Genomic DNA, 13,903 nt, shown 5'->3' with positions numbered 1-13,903 from the left:
CCATTCACAAATCTGTGCGTGCGTCCGTGCGTAAAATCCACCAGAGTCGGGGGGACGGGATGTGTAATAATCCCGAATCTCAAAATAAAAGAAGCGGATTACTTCCAGTGGGAAATGATCGGGCAGTTCCGGAGAGAGCCGAGGAGAAAGAGGTGGTGGTAGTGATGAAGAGGGTGAAGATGAGGAGGGGGGAGGCACATAAACAAGTGTTTAATCCCGCGGATGATCCAACTTCAGCGGGCAGAGGAGAGGAGAAGCCCCGGGTTCAGACCGCAGCATCCCGGCCGGATGACGGGAGAGGAAAGTCCTGATTCCCGGCAGGAGGAGAGCATCCTCCGGCCGCAGCTGACCCTCCACCCGCAGACAGAGAGACAGACAGACAGAAGGACGGACGGACTCAGCTGATCAGGACACCGGACTGTGGACGCCTAATGGAGACCCTCCCTGACCGCCGAGTCTCACCACAGTGATCTTTTCTCGCTCGTTTTCGGACTGACAAGCAGGAGTGTAAAGGCACCACAGAGCCGATCATCAGAGAGCGTTTCCGGTGTGTAACCTAAAAAATAAAAGGATGCAGGTTTAGGGCTCTTCAGCACTGGCTTCACTTCAGAACCAGAGGCCACAACGTGGTGTTTTGACAGGTTTTTATGGCGTATAGTTTAACAGTCACATGCCTGAAAAAAATGGCATCCTGACAGTTTGAACGCCACTTTTTGAAGAATTTGTTTTATTTAAAAATATTGAGTTTTAAAAGTGACAATATCTGGTCATTTCTTGCTTGAGGGGAATGATGTAGGATGCAGCTACTCAAAGCCAAAGAACTGTACTATTACAACACTAATAATAATAATAATAATAATAATAATTACATTTGCACAGCTCCTTTAACAGAGTTTACAACGTGCTTTGACAGACAAAGCAAAGTCAAATATTGAACGAGCTTTATGTAACAGCGGAGAGCTGAACAGTGTACTCTTCCTACATTTAACTGATAGTTTAGGTCCTTTCTAAGTTCACATTTTAACCTATAAAATGCAGAGTTTATAAAATATGTTAGTTTGTTCTAAATTAAACTCCCCAAAAGTTTCTACAGTCCAGCAATTTTTCCTGTAAAAACATCTGGGCTCATTTCTCTTTTTACAAACCAATCAATCGATGATTGATGGAGAAAATAATCTGCTGATGAATCCAGAATGTAAATAATCACCAGCTGCAGTTTGATACTAAATAGTTCAATGAGCTTCTCTCCTGTTTAATGAGGAAACAGCGGAGACCATATTTTAATTTTTACATTTTATTTCATACTGATTTTTTATGTCTTTAATAGTAAATACGAAATATTTATCAATTATTCTAATCTCTTGGTTTCACTGTGGGCTGCGAAATCCCGGGTTTTATTTTGAAGGCCGGACCTCTCCACTTCCGGTATCATTATATTGAATTGTCACGTGCTTGTCGCAGCTCAGGCTCGGGAGGTAACCATGACGCACGGAGAGAAAACACCCCGGCTCCGCTGGAGAGGACGCACGGCCGCGAAGGACTGTGGGACTTTGAGTTTCCTTTTTTATTAATCATCATTCATGGGTTTTTATCAGCACGGAAGTCAGAGGTATAAACAAAAAAACTACAAATACCAGAAGCAGCAGAAATGGTGGAGGAGCTGTCTGCGGTGCTGAATGGAGAGACTGTGGGAGAGAAAGTTAGACTCTCATTTATTTATAGACAACAGTAACAGCACACGTGATGAAAGCACACATAACCAGAAGAAAGTGGACCAATAAACCAATTAAAGCAATGAAAAAGAAAAATCCACACAGCCACAACTATAAATAAGATCTCAAATCCAGCTGTAAGCAGCGTACGAGCTCAGTGTACAGTAGAGCAGTATCTCCAAATAACGTACGTAAGTGTCCAATTATTTCTCCTGTAGCACGTCTCCAAACGCCTGAGTGCTGTTTATACTCCATATGTGACGTTAAGGTGTGTTTGTTTTGATTTTGTTTGTTATTTGTGTGTGAATGTTTTAGATCAGGGGAATTACACAAACACACACACACACACACACCTACACACTAGGTCTAATTATAAATGATAAAGTCTGTGTTTACCTCTGTGCCCCATGACAACGCTCACCAGCCTGCAGATGGAAACAGCTGCTGCAACAAAACAAAAACAGGTCGCACTGTACTGATGCTGCTGCTGGCAGGATGTTCAGGGATTAGACACAGCTGATGCAGGAAGTAGACAGACTCTCCTCCCTCACACATGCATCATCCTCCTATAAAAGCCTGACTAAACACAGAGTCTGAGAGTTTGAGCTCAAAGAGTCTTTGGAGACAGTGGTGTGACAAACGGCTTTTCACTCAAGGTTCACTTACTGGACTTCCTCGGGACCTTTCAGACACATTACATGGATGGACTTTACTTGGTCGTCATCACCAATAATGGAATGTATTTATGTATATTTACTCAGGTGCTATACGTTTCTACAAATTTGAGGTAATTGTACTTTACTTGCAACTTTTTCGTCTCTAGTTTAACTCCACTACAAATATCTTCACTTCACTGATCAGGATTTCCATGCACTACTATGTTATGAAAGACAGATTACAGAAACTTTAATCTACTACTGTAGAAAATACAGAAAGGGGAATAAAGTGTGGGATGATGGTTGTATGACATTTTGATGGATATATACAGAGTGTAAAGTCTGTAAGTCTGATTTACAAGTTGCACTTTGTAATACTATGTCCAGAGGTGTTGATGGTCTAGTTGCTGTGACTTTGGTGTCTGAACATGTTATTTTAGATCCAAACAAACCGTTTAAAACACCAAAATCACACAATAACACATACAAACTAACTGATCGAAGCAGCAGTAGACCAGCACCTACCACATTTTATGAGGTAAAATCAAAATCTTTGTCCATGGAGTACTTTTTCCACCACTGCTGCTTTCAGAGACTTTCAAAGGCTGCATCAACTTTCTGCAATCTGCTTCTTTCGCCATCTTGTGGCCAAAATACAAAAAACACTAAAGTTTAAACAGCAGAAGGACAGTTCTTTGAGGCTTCTGTGTTTTCTCAGCACAAATTTAGAGTCACTTTTTATTTAGTTTACTGTCTTTCATTAGGGACTTTCACATTATTCACTGAGGATGACAGAACTAGTCATTTACTAAATTGAGCAATCTCCAGCGAAAATCACTTGGTTTTTTGTTACCTTGTTAACATGCCCATGTGGTGCTTTTCATGCACCACAAGACATATTAGGAGCAAAATGGGCAGCCAACACCACAGCAGTGTACCAAGGACAGTCTAAAAAACAGACATGTTCCTTCAGGCAGGGTTTCATACGTCACAAAGGAGGAGCTCTTTAAATATCAGTACGTACACCTGCTTCAGCGCCGCTAACCAGAGCAGAAACCAGGTAGAGCTACTTCTTACAATTGTGCAAGCTAGCAAAGTTTCACAACTTTGAAAACAATCTTTTTTCAGCTACCTGAATTTGTTTTTCTTTTGTTTTAGTAACATTATGTTTTTCTTGTCGACATACCTGCAGTATACTAACAGTACCAGCAGAGGTGAGTGAAATAACTTGAAAATGAGAGGCGAGAGAGAGCTGGTGCTCTGCTGGAGGCAGAAAAAAACCTGTGTGTGTGTCTGTGTGTGTGTGTGTGTGTATGCCAACACACTGGACAGTCAGTCTGTCAAGCTTCCACAGCTGACATGGTTATTCAGTCAAACATGCAACAGTCGATAAAATAACTATATTTTTGAGGCAGTAATCTAGTTTTTACTTCACTATATTTTCCATTTCTACCTTTGTTATAGCTAGTCTGCTTTAAATGTAGGGATTAAGTGTAGAGCCGAGATTTAAGTTCAGCTACCTTGAAGAACTGAAGCACCACATTATCAACTTCACACACATGAGAAAACAAGCAGAGTCTGTTTGGTTCATTTTAAAAGCATTTTAATGGCTTTTTGCACATATGTAACAGAGATGGGGAGAAGTCTACGGGTGCAGATCCAACTAGCAGTGACCCCCGGTCCACATCACACTGACTACCTCACCTACAAAACCCAGCCCCGCCCACCCCCACCCACCCACATCGTGGCATTGTTGATTGTGCAATATGAAGAAATATCTTGTTACTATGGTTACAGTGACAGAGGAATGCACATTATATTTATCAAATTACCAGAGACTGTGGTGAAAAAAAAAAAAAAAAAACAGGAATCATTTCAGGACCAATCACCCAGTGAAAAGTGTTTCAGTTACTTGAGGTGTTTCACCAATGTAAAGCCCGAGCTCCACCCACCAAACCCCACCACCTGCTGTGTAAAAACAAACACACCCACCTTTTACACTTTGGGGCTCTTTCCTGCTGTTTTGCTTCCACTTTTCCTGGCAGGTATGGAAGTTAATTAATGACAAAATGACAAATGAACGTGTAAAGTAAATTCAGGCTTTAACCAAGCAGGCTTTAAGAGAAAAAATTAATTGAGGACACCACGTTCAGGGTTAAATTTGGATTTAACAACACATATAGCTTTTGAGTGCACAGCTGTGTCTGATATAACCCAAACCATCGTGTTTTTGATGATTTGAATCTTACTGATATTTTGGCATTAGGAGGTGCTATTGGGCCAAGTAACAAAATTAAGTGTGTCAAAGTTTTGGCGTGCAAAGTAAACAAACATGGCATGCACATTTTAAGATAACATGTGGCAGGCAGGCTGTTCACATGACGTCTCAAAACATTGATAAATATCACAATTCTGCCCTTAAAATTGTTATCTTGCTTGAAAGTGCACATTTTCTGTTAATTTTGTCATCAAAGAACTTCCATAGAGGACAAGTAACTCTATTTCACTGCGAGGTTACTGGCGGAAAAAGACTGAAATCTTAAAAAATGGAATGCTGAAGCCAACAAGCAAGCGACCAATTATTCTGCAACATTACTCACTTTCAGTAAATGCTTTTTAGAACCAACTTGTCCACTTAACAGCAATGCTTAAAGTAATTTTTGTTTTTATAGTACATCTACGTCTCCATACTTGTCAGACTAAATAAACCTTAGACATAGCTTAACTGTGGAAAAGAAAATACACACGGGAGGAAACAAAAACATATTCCAAATAACTAAGGGCAGTAAATGTAAATGTTTCAAAAAATGTAAAGAGTAGAAAATAAAACTTACTGGATGTTTTAAAGTTTGAGTTAACAAACATTCTTACTGGTCTTAGTTATTTATTCCCCCATCGAGTTGGGTTGCGCCGACTCGACGGCTCCTTCATTCAGATTTGTTAAGTGTACATTTCATTAGGTTTTCAGGTAAAGAAAGTTATACTCAAATGAAGCTTATTACGGTTGGTAGGTCTTATTAGTAGTAATAATAATATAATAGGTGAAATTAAACACAGGTTTATTTTTTAACATTTTGTTATACACAAGTTATACATACAGTTCAAAGCACTGCAGGGTAACGCTCCAAATTACAGCCACTTCCTGTGATGCTGCAGGAATTAGACAGCACCAGAACTCAACAGAATGTAATGACGATAATTTGCTTTTCACAGGTTTATTGCACAAACTTCACCGAGAGAAAAGCAAAATTATTCAGTGCGCAAAACACTCAGGGTGATCGTTTTGTACTTTGAATGTTTTACATATTGACTTTCACGACACGATTCTTTCCTTTTTTACACGTTTCAGCTGAACTTCCAAACACGTGAGAGGTGTAATTTCAGAGGTTTACCCTGCTGTGGTCTCAGTTTTCCCCACTACAGAGGGATACACGTCATCTTGCAAAGACAAGGCCTCGCAAAAACTGAGGATGGACCCTAACAGAAACTACCTACAACTTCCCAAAAAAAATAACTCGGGAGCGTAAACACAACCCACAAAAGGCAGTAGTCGACAAAAAGCTGGGATGATGAAGAAGCAGAGAAGAAAAACCAAACAGGAGGAGATAGAAAACACAAATAATAGCAATAAGAATAATAAACAGGAATATTCTGGGAACTCCTCTACATGGTGTTGTTGTTCAGCGGCAAACTCTGATTTTTATTTTTATGACAGCAGCTGCCTGAAGCGTTTGCAGACCCCCTTTAAATTTTTTTTCCTTCAATCCGATCTTTTTTTTTTAAATCCGTTTTTCCTGCTCCTTATCTTACAAAAAGTGAACAGAGGATACAGGTGGTGTGTTGTTAGCTGTACTGTAGCTCTGAGCCAGACCGGACGGTTGATAGGCACAGAGTGGAGAGTTTTGGCTCGGAGCTTGCATGCTGGAGTCACGCTTTGACAGGAAGAGGAGGAAGAAGAAGAAGAAAGAACAGAGGGAGGAGAAAGAGTGGCTGTTTGGGATTTTATTTGACATAACTGCTAATGTTGTAACTGCTGGATGCTGTAAGAACTGTCCACATCTTTTAGTGAGTTAAATCTTACTAAAAATTGATGATGAAGCACGTTTTTCCTCATCTTAGCATTATTATCATTTGATGTTATTGCATTATTTGGATATTTATCTCATTTAACGGTTTTGATTCAGTTTAAATACATTACACTTCGGGCAATGATCGTATCAGTTTTTAGTTATTACAGTATCAGTTGCTACAAGCTGACTCTAAATCAACATTCGGTTAACTGACGTGGACATCTTCAACAAAAATGTGACCAGAAATTGATCAATAATGGAGAGCGACCCCAAACAGCACCAGGAGGAGGAAGAGGAGGGAAGAGGAGGAGGAGGAAAAGGGAAGCGTCTATTTCTTCTTGCTGAACAGACTGAAGCGTTTCTCCTTGTCTTTCTCTCGTTTGCCCGGGCTGGACTCAGCTGCCGCTGCCGTGGCAGCGACGGAGGCCGGCAGAGTCTGGGCGCGTGCGGCAGGGGCGGGCGTGCTATGGCTGCTGGGCGTGACCTCCAACTTGTCGCCTGACACGGCGGCCGAGATGGCCGAGATCCACACGTTCATCTCCTCCTGAAGGACGGGGAGAGGGAGGAGAGAGAGGAAGGGAGGAGTTAGCTGTGAGGAGCAGCTATTTAACACACTGTTACATAGCTTGTAAGCATTTATTAATGTGCAAAATCTGTAAACAATCAGAACTTCTCCATTCATCCATTTTATATCATTACAACTGTGTTTTACTAATATGTGAGTTAAGTGTTTAGACATAAATTAACACTTAGATATGTTCAAATGCAATAAAGAGTGCTAAATTTATTAAAAGTTTATATGCTTGTAATGAAAGCTACAGGGGGACTAAAAGTAAAGTGTTGCTGGGATATATAAATAAAATAGATACAAATACATAAGTGAATGAATACCTTCATATCAAAATATGTTTTAATTCTAAAAGGTAAAACTAAACTTAAATAAAAAAACATATAATGGCAATTTTTTTTAAACAAGTTCAAATATAAAAATATAAAATAAATCAATAAAAAACAAATAACAAAATTTAACTAATACAGTTATCATTATTGGAGGACCGACTCATGAGGGAGGAATTCAAAAATGGCTACCATTGTGAATATAAAAAAACAGGAAGCACCACAATATTGGGAAAAAGAAAAAATGCAGGTGAACTGTTTCTTTTTTTACTCACGTCATCTTTGGCTTGGAAGAGATATTCATTCCCATCAGTTATCCTGTAGAAGTTAGAGAACGTATTAAATAATAATCAGCATGAACATTTACCAGAGGACGTTTATGGGAGTAACTTCACTGGTTCACCTACACTTTGTGTATCTTTACCTCCTGCCTAATAAAGACACTTTCTTTTGGTAAAAGAAAGAGAATAACTAACTGTATCATCCTTTAACCTGTCAGATTTGCAAACCAAATATGTTTCACAATTCAGCTTTCAGTCATAGTATAGTGTCATCTGCAAACAAAGATCAGTATACTCACTTTAGTTTGAAGACGTGTTTCTTCTTCTTGTAGTCCAGCGCCACCTCGCAGACGGCATCCTTTAGGCTGACGGGAATCTCGCTGTGGTAGGGGATACCCTGACTGGCGCTCTTCTGATCCTTATAGAAACCCATCTCCTGCTGATTGATCACACAGTACACATGGTGCCACGACCTGCAGAGACACAGCAAGAGTCTGATCATTATCAGTGGTTCATTTTTATGCTGCAAGTTCTATTATGGCCAATCATTCTATTTTAGAATAAGTAAAATATAATACTTTGGTCTAAAATCTTTATATGAACAGATGAATCTATGCAAATGCAGTTAGATTTTGTTTTTTATTTCATTGTGAAGAAGAAGAGAAGATTACAAACGGAAACGGAACAGCATTATTTTGAAGGCTATAAAAATGGTGACTTTTGTGTTTCAGCACGTTAAGACACACAGTCCACAGACACTACAGACTTGGTTGCATTTCAGATGCTGGTGTTCTGACAAACGCCAAACCATTATTACCTGCTAGAAGCCTTCTTGTTATGCCCCTCCCACTCATGCTTGCGGTGCAGGAAACCCTCCAGCTGGGACATGGGAGCGTCCTGCTGGGTCTTGGCCGGCAGGGTCGCTGCCTGGCTGGCCTTGCCCTTGCGAGACGCCCCGGGAGACCCTGCAGGGCTGGGCTCCGACACCCCGTTCACCACCTCACCCCCTTCAACGTTATCCTGGAAACAGAAGAGAGGGAGGAAAGTCAGAAGAGGATTGTAGGTAGCTCATACATTCACTCTTTTCTAAAGACATTTCTCTCTCAGACACAGAAGCTGTAAATCAGAATTATCAGAGCTGCAGCATGCAGAGCAGAGTCAGAGGCTGTATGGACACTACGTCTGAACGAGCCTAAACTCAGTGTACATAACCCTGGCAGACTGACTTAATGTGCCAAACTGCTATAGAAGGCGCTAGCTTTGATCTGTAACATTAAAGGGATGTTGTATGAGGTATTTATCCATAGTTAGTGTATACAGAGTCTCGGCACAGACTCTAAGCAAAGTACTGCTGTGGAAGGGGGCAGCAGGAAAATGTATTTTAGCCCACTAAAACAAAAAAAAAGCCCAGTTAAAAATAAACATCAGTATCACTTGAAGTGTACACTATATTTCAGTGCAGACAGACAGGCCTTTCGACAAGGAACTGATTCAGTTGCTAATTTTAACACCACCAGATTCCATTGACAAAAACAGTCATTTATCTTGCAGAACATGATGGTCTACTGCTACCTTGATTGGTTAGTTTCTTTTGTATTATTATGTGACTTTAGTGTTTTAAATTGATAGTTTGGACAGTAATTAATGTGTTAGTTTGCTTGATTGAGGCTGCAGTAGACCAACTTCCAGGTTCTGCAAAGTAAATTTACTGTTTTTGTCATTGATTTAACGGCTTCAGTTCCCAGATGAAAGTGATGAAAATACTCTAAATATAGCATACAATTAAATTGAAGTTGAATATATATATATTTTTTTTCTTTCTAGGTAGGAATTTGTTTTCTTGCACACCCGTCCACAACAGTACTTTGCTTAGCGTCTGAGCGGGAACTCTGCCTGCTTCTCATACAACCACACTTCAGATAATCCAAACTGTGATTTTAAAATCAGAGTTACCATCTAGACAGAATTATATTCTGGTCAAAAGCAACAAATCACAAATATGTATTAAATGATGCAGTGCTATCAATCAAACATTGCTGGTCTATGCTGGACGTTCCTCTTTAGCATGGTGATCCCAGTCTTTAAAGTTGAAAACCTTAAGTTAAACCCTAAAGTTTCTAGAGTTTAAAAGTCTATCTTGTTGGAGTCATAAAGTTATCAAAAAATCTCATGTCTGGCCTGAGCCCCTACCTCTGAACTAACCTAAAACATGGCTCAAAACCAATGCAAGGTAAACTTAGGCGCTAGACATTTCTAGACATTAAACAGCCGTTTTAATGCATTTTAAGCATGTAATTGTGTGAGCTCAGCGCTGGATTCCAGTACTGATTAGAAAAACACAACATTGTATATCAACAGCACACAGAGGTAAAACAGTCTGATCATGCACTGATTACAAATTTTAGGACATGCATAATAAATCACAACAGCACTTCATAAACACACAACATGGTGGACAGTGTGAAGAAAGCTGAGGGTATGGAGAAGCTAGCAGGTGGGAAGAACAAAAAACGCAAAACAAATCTCAAACAATCATCCACAAAATTGCTTGGAACTCATTACTGGGCATCATTATTGGTGAGGGGGGAATGCGATTGGCCTAGTATCAAAACAGATTTAATTTTCCACACCACACCCACTCCAACCGGATGCTTATTACCCTGTTACTGAGCTCTTCAAGGGCTGGACGAATGATGGATGCTCGTTTTGAGAACAGGTCAGAAGCTGGACCAATCCTGGGAGCTTTAACTGAAGGGCTGCAAAAGGGCTGGACCGATCCTGGGAGCTTTTATTTGGAGCGAGGCGAGAGCTAAGACCAATCGTGTGAGCGTTCATTGGGAGCGTTAAGGGCTAAGATAATCCCAAGAGCATTTACTCAAAACTTGATAAAAGTTGGACCCACTCAGAGATTTCTTGGTGGAATTTTGTCAAACCTCTGATCACTTCTTGAAGGTGTTAAACCAATCCTGGGAATTCTTACTGTCCTGTACTCCTACACTTCTAGGAGTGTAACTTAAAGCCTTGGTCCTATTTTGTTTTTTTTTGGGGTATTAAATGATTGGTATTTCTGCTTGAACAAAAAGCATCTTACAGGTCTATCTCGGTCTTTAAATGTCTGACAATATTGAAAGGATCCTTACAAAGACACACAATCGGAGCCTGTCAGAGTAACATTTTGAATGCAGGATTTTTGCTACTTTTACTTTATGTGAATATTTATTTTACCACTGCCAACAATATGTCAATTGGCAACATATTGAAATATATAAAAATATCTTGTGATTGAATTTACCCAGCAACCAACCAACAATTGTTTGGTGAGCTCCTTCTTCTACTCTGAAAACAAAGAACATTTATTTGAATATTCCTTTTAAGAAAACAGCCTACAAACCAAATGAACAAGAAATAATCCACCTAAATATATCATGTATATATGCTGAGGTCAGCCCCTCGATAAAGATCGGTGAAGAAATACAACATTGACAGAAAACTAAGCTGAAATGCTAATGGTGGTGACAGCATGCAAAGACAACAAAAAAACATAGACACCAACATAACACTCTCCATATGTACATGGAGAGAGGTCACAACTACGCATGGATAACACATGGACAGACAAACCAGGATGGGTCAGAGTGCACTGATTGGTTCTGACAGGGTTTATTGGGGAATGTGTGTTAGTCAGGGAATGACTGAAGGAGCTGGATGGACATGCAACAGAAATAAATAAAGTATAACAGTAAACCATGGAAACAATAGAGACTGATCATAATGACAATACAAAACAGTGTCGTAGTGACACGAGGTTGTAACTGAGTAAATATAATGAGGAGGATGGAATACACACACTCACTCTCTCTCACACTCTCACACACACACACACACACACACACACACACACACACACGGACATGTCTAAATGCTCATAAATTCATGGACGATCAGGTGAAGCAGTGGAATTATTTTGAAGATGGATAATTCATACATTCATGGTCAGTATGTGCAATGATTATGTGTAAGAATAAAATACAAACAACACGTTTTTACTGCTAACTTACTAACTAAAGTACTATTTTTATGAGTTAAGATTGTTGAAAATGTTTTACAACTACTAATTATCAATTGGACTTTTAGTCTAAGTCTAAATGATCTCAGGATCATGAAATTCACAAAACAAAAATAAAATATTACAGATGCACCGATTGCAAAGTTCTTCTGATTTCTGAATTTGTAGTCTGTAGTCTGACGTGCCGTTCTTTTTAATAACTATAACTGAATTTCTCACCTCTTGTTAATGAAAAAAATCAACTGTATATTGATAATAAAAAACAGAATGTAGGGTTTGGGGGGATTATTATCTACTCACATTTATACAGTGTCCATGTAATTTATTAATGCTGAGAGGAAATCATGTATTAATCACATGCAGAGCTGTTCAATATTAAGAAATTAATGTGCTGTTGACTGAATGGTTCTTTGCATAGAGTGTGCATCGTATGTGTGATGTTACACATACTGCACTCTATGAAAAACATAAATGAAGATGATAAATTAGGGCTGTTTGATGTAGACTCACCTGGGGCAGGTACACACAGTATGAGTTCATTTCTTTAAGTGACTTCACTAAATAGCTGTCTCCCAAAAACACATTACTATTTTACAAAAAAAAATTCCAACTTTGATATATTTTAAATATTTTTCTAAGGTAATATGGATTCTTAATACATTTGATTGATTTCATGTTAAACAATTTATAGAGTGTGTTAATGATCAAGCTAATCGTATAGCAGGTTAAAATCCTTTATTTTAAGACAGTAAGAGTAAGACATAATTAATCTGAATATGAACTCAATCTGTTTTGGAGAATTTCCACAATGTTTTTGTTGATTTGTTATCATTGATGAACATTTGGGTTATATTTCGAGGGTTGTTGTTAACGTATATCTTGTTATGCTGATGAAATCATGTTTTATATTACTAAATAAATGTAATCTATAAAAATCCAGCAAATGCCCACAAAAACTTGAACTGATCAACAGACTTTAACATCACTGTGTTTAGCTTTTAAACTGATTTCGGGGTGACGGCCTTCTCAGGTGTTCATATTCCAGAGGGTGAGTTTAAAAATGATGACGTAAACTAGCAGAAACATTAACAGCTGAGGGGAGAGGATGACAGGAGTGTCGAGCTGAGAGAGGCAGAGGGAAGAAGGGAGGAGGAAAAAGAAAAATGAAGGGAGGAATGGATAGAAACTCAGGTGAGGCTTGTTTTTGTGTTTGTATTTGTGTGTGTTGTGGTCCCATTCACTACTGATACAGTCATACTCACACTCACACCAAACAGAGATTCACACCGTTTTCGCTATATGTCTCAAAATACAAATATTTGAATGTTTAATTAACATACGTTCTGTTTACTCATGTACTTCTGCTCTGTTTGGTCAGTTTTGGTTCAAAAGGGTAAGGAGCACCATTTTGTAGCAATATTATAATTTTTACTGTGGTCCATCATGTCTCTCACTAATTACTTTCATTAAACTAGTCCAGTACAAAAGGGAATGTTAGGCAAGTTTAAGAAAATGAGCAAAACAAATGCTTTCCCCCCAAAGACAATGTGTCACATCAACAAACTGAGAGGGGACACGACAAAGATTAAAGGACATCATCTGTGTAAGCTACTTTGCAGTAGTAAATAGTCCCTAACTTAGTTTCCTCACTGATCTTTCAGTAGAAAGTTTGTCCTCCAGCTTTATGAAGCAGAAACAGAATTAAACTGAATGTCTGTGTGTCCACCTGGTTCTTCTATTCAGTGGTGACTTTTTTTATTCCTCATTTTCAGTAGAAATGAACTGTTTTCACGTTTCAAATCCTTCTATTGTTTCCTTTATTCCCTCTTTTTTGAGAAACAGCCAGAAGTGCTTCTTCCTGTAAAAACACCTAATTTGAGGATCCAGGCGGACACAGAAGCATTTCAATACAATTTGCTGTTAAGCTCTTAAATCACTAAAACAATTATTGGTGGTGATCAGACCTTTCACACCACTGTTGCTCTCAGTCCCGTTGCTTCCTGGTCCTCTTATTATTAGAGGTCTCTCAAAGATGAAGATCTCAGTTTGTTAAAAGCAGTTATTCTAATACCTCAAAACAAAGCAGTTTTCATCACTTAAAAGTAAAGTTCCTTAAATCCGCTCCTTAAATCTTTAAAGTTTAACTTATTACACATAAAATAAGAAATTATTAATCAGTGAGAAGGAGAAGCAAACAATGAATGAAGATGAAAGATAACTA

The 13,903-nt window shown here is 38.9% G+C and overlaps 2 protein-coding genes across 3 annotated transcripts in view; both read right to left on the bottom strand.

Annotated features, from left to right (window-relative positions):
* The window catches only part of rps27a (ribosomal protein S27a), a 263,072-nt gene that overhangs the window by 159,147 nt on the left and 90,022 nt on the right, over positions 1 to 13,903 (bottom strand). The window lies entirely within an intron of this gene.
* LOC139210467 (spectrin beta chain, non-erythrocytic 1) overlaps positions 5,411 to 13,903 on the bottom strand; it is a 122,322-nt gene continuing 113,829 nt past the window's right edge. For both annotated transcript variants that reach the window (XM_070840449.1, XM_070840448.1), the window contains 4 exons: positions 8,434 to 8,636; positions 7,916 to 8,089; positions 7,611 to 7,653; positions 5,411 to 6,982 (listed from right to left, as the gene is read on the bottom strand). In XM_070840449.1, the coding sequence (XP_070696550.1) occupies positions 6,767 to 6,982; positions 7,611 to 7,653; positions 7,916 to 8,089; positions 8,434 to 8,636 (636 nt within the window). In that variant the 3' untranslated portion in view covers positions 5,411 to 6,766. The remainder of the gene's footprint in view (positions 6,983 to 7,610; positions 7,654 to 7,915; positions 8,090 to 8,433; positions 8,637 to 13,903) is intronic.

This window comes from Pempheris klunzingeri, chromosome 12, assembly GCF_042242105.1.
Source record: "Pempheris klunzingeri isolate RE-2024b chromosome 12, fPemKlu1.hap1, whole genome shotgun sequence".
Classification (NCBI taxonomy): Eukaryota; Metazoa; Chordata; class Actinopteri; order Acropomatiformes; family Pempheridae; genus Pempheris; species Pempheris klunzingeri.
Note: the sequence above shows the minus strand (reverse complement) of the source record. Positions and strands in the feature narration are given on the sequence as shown.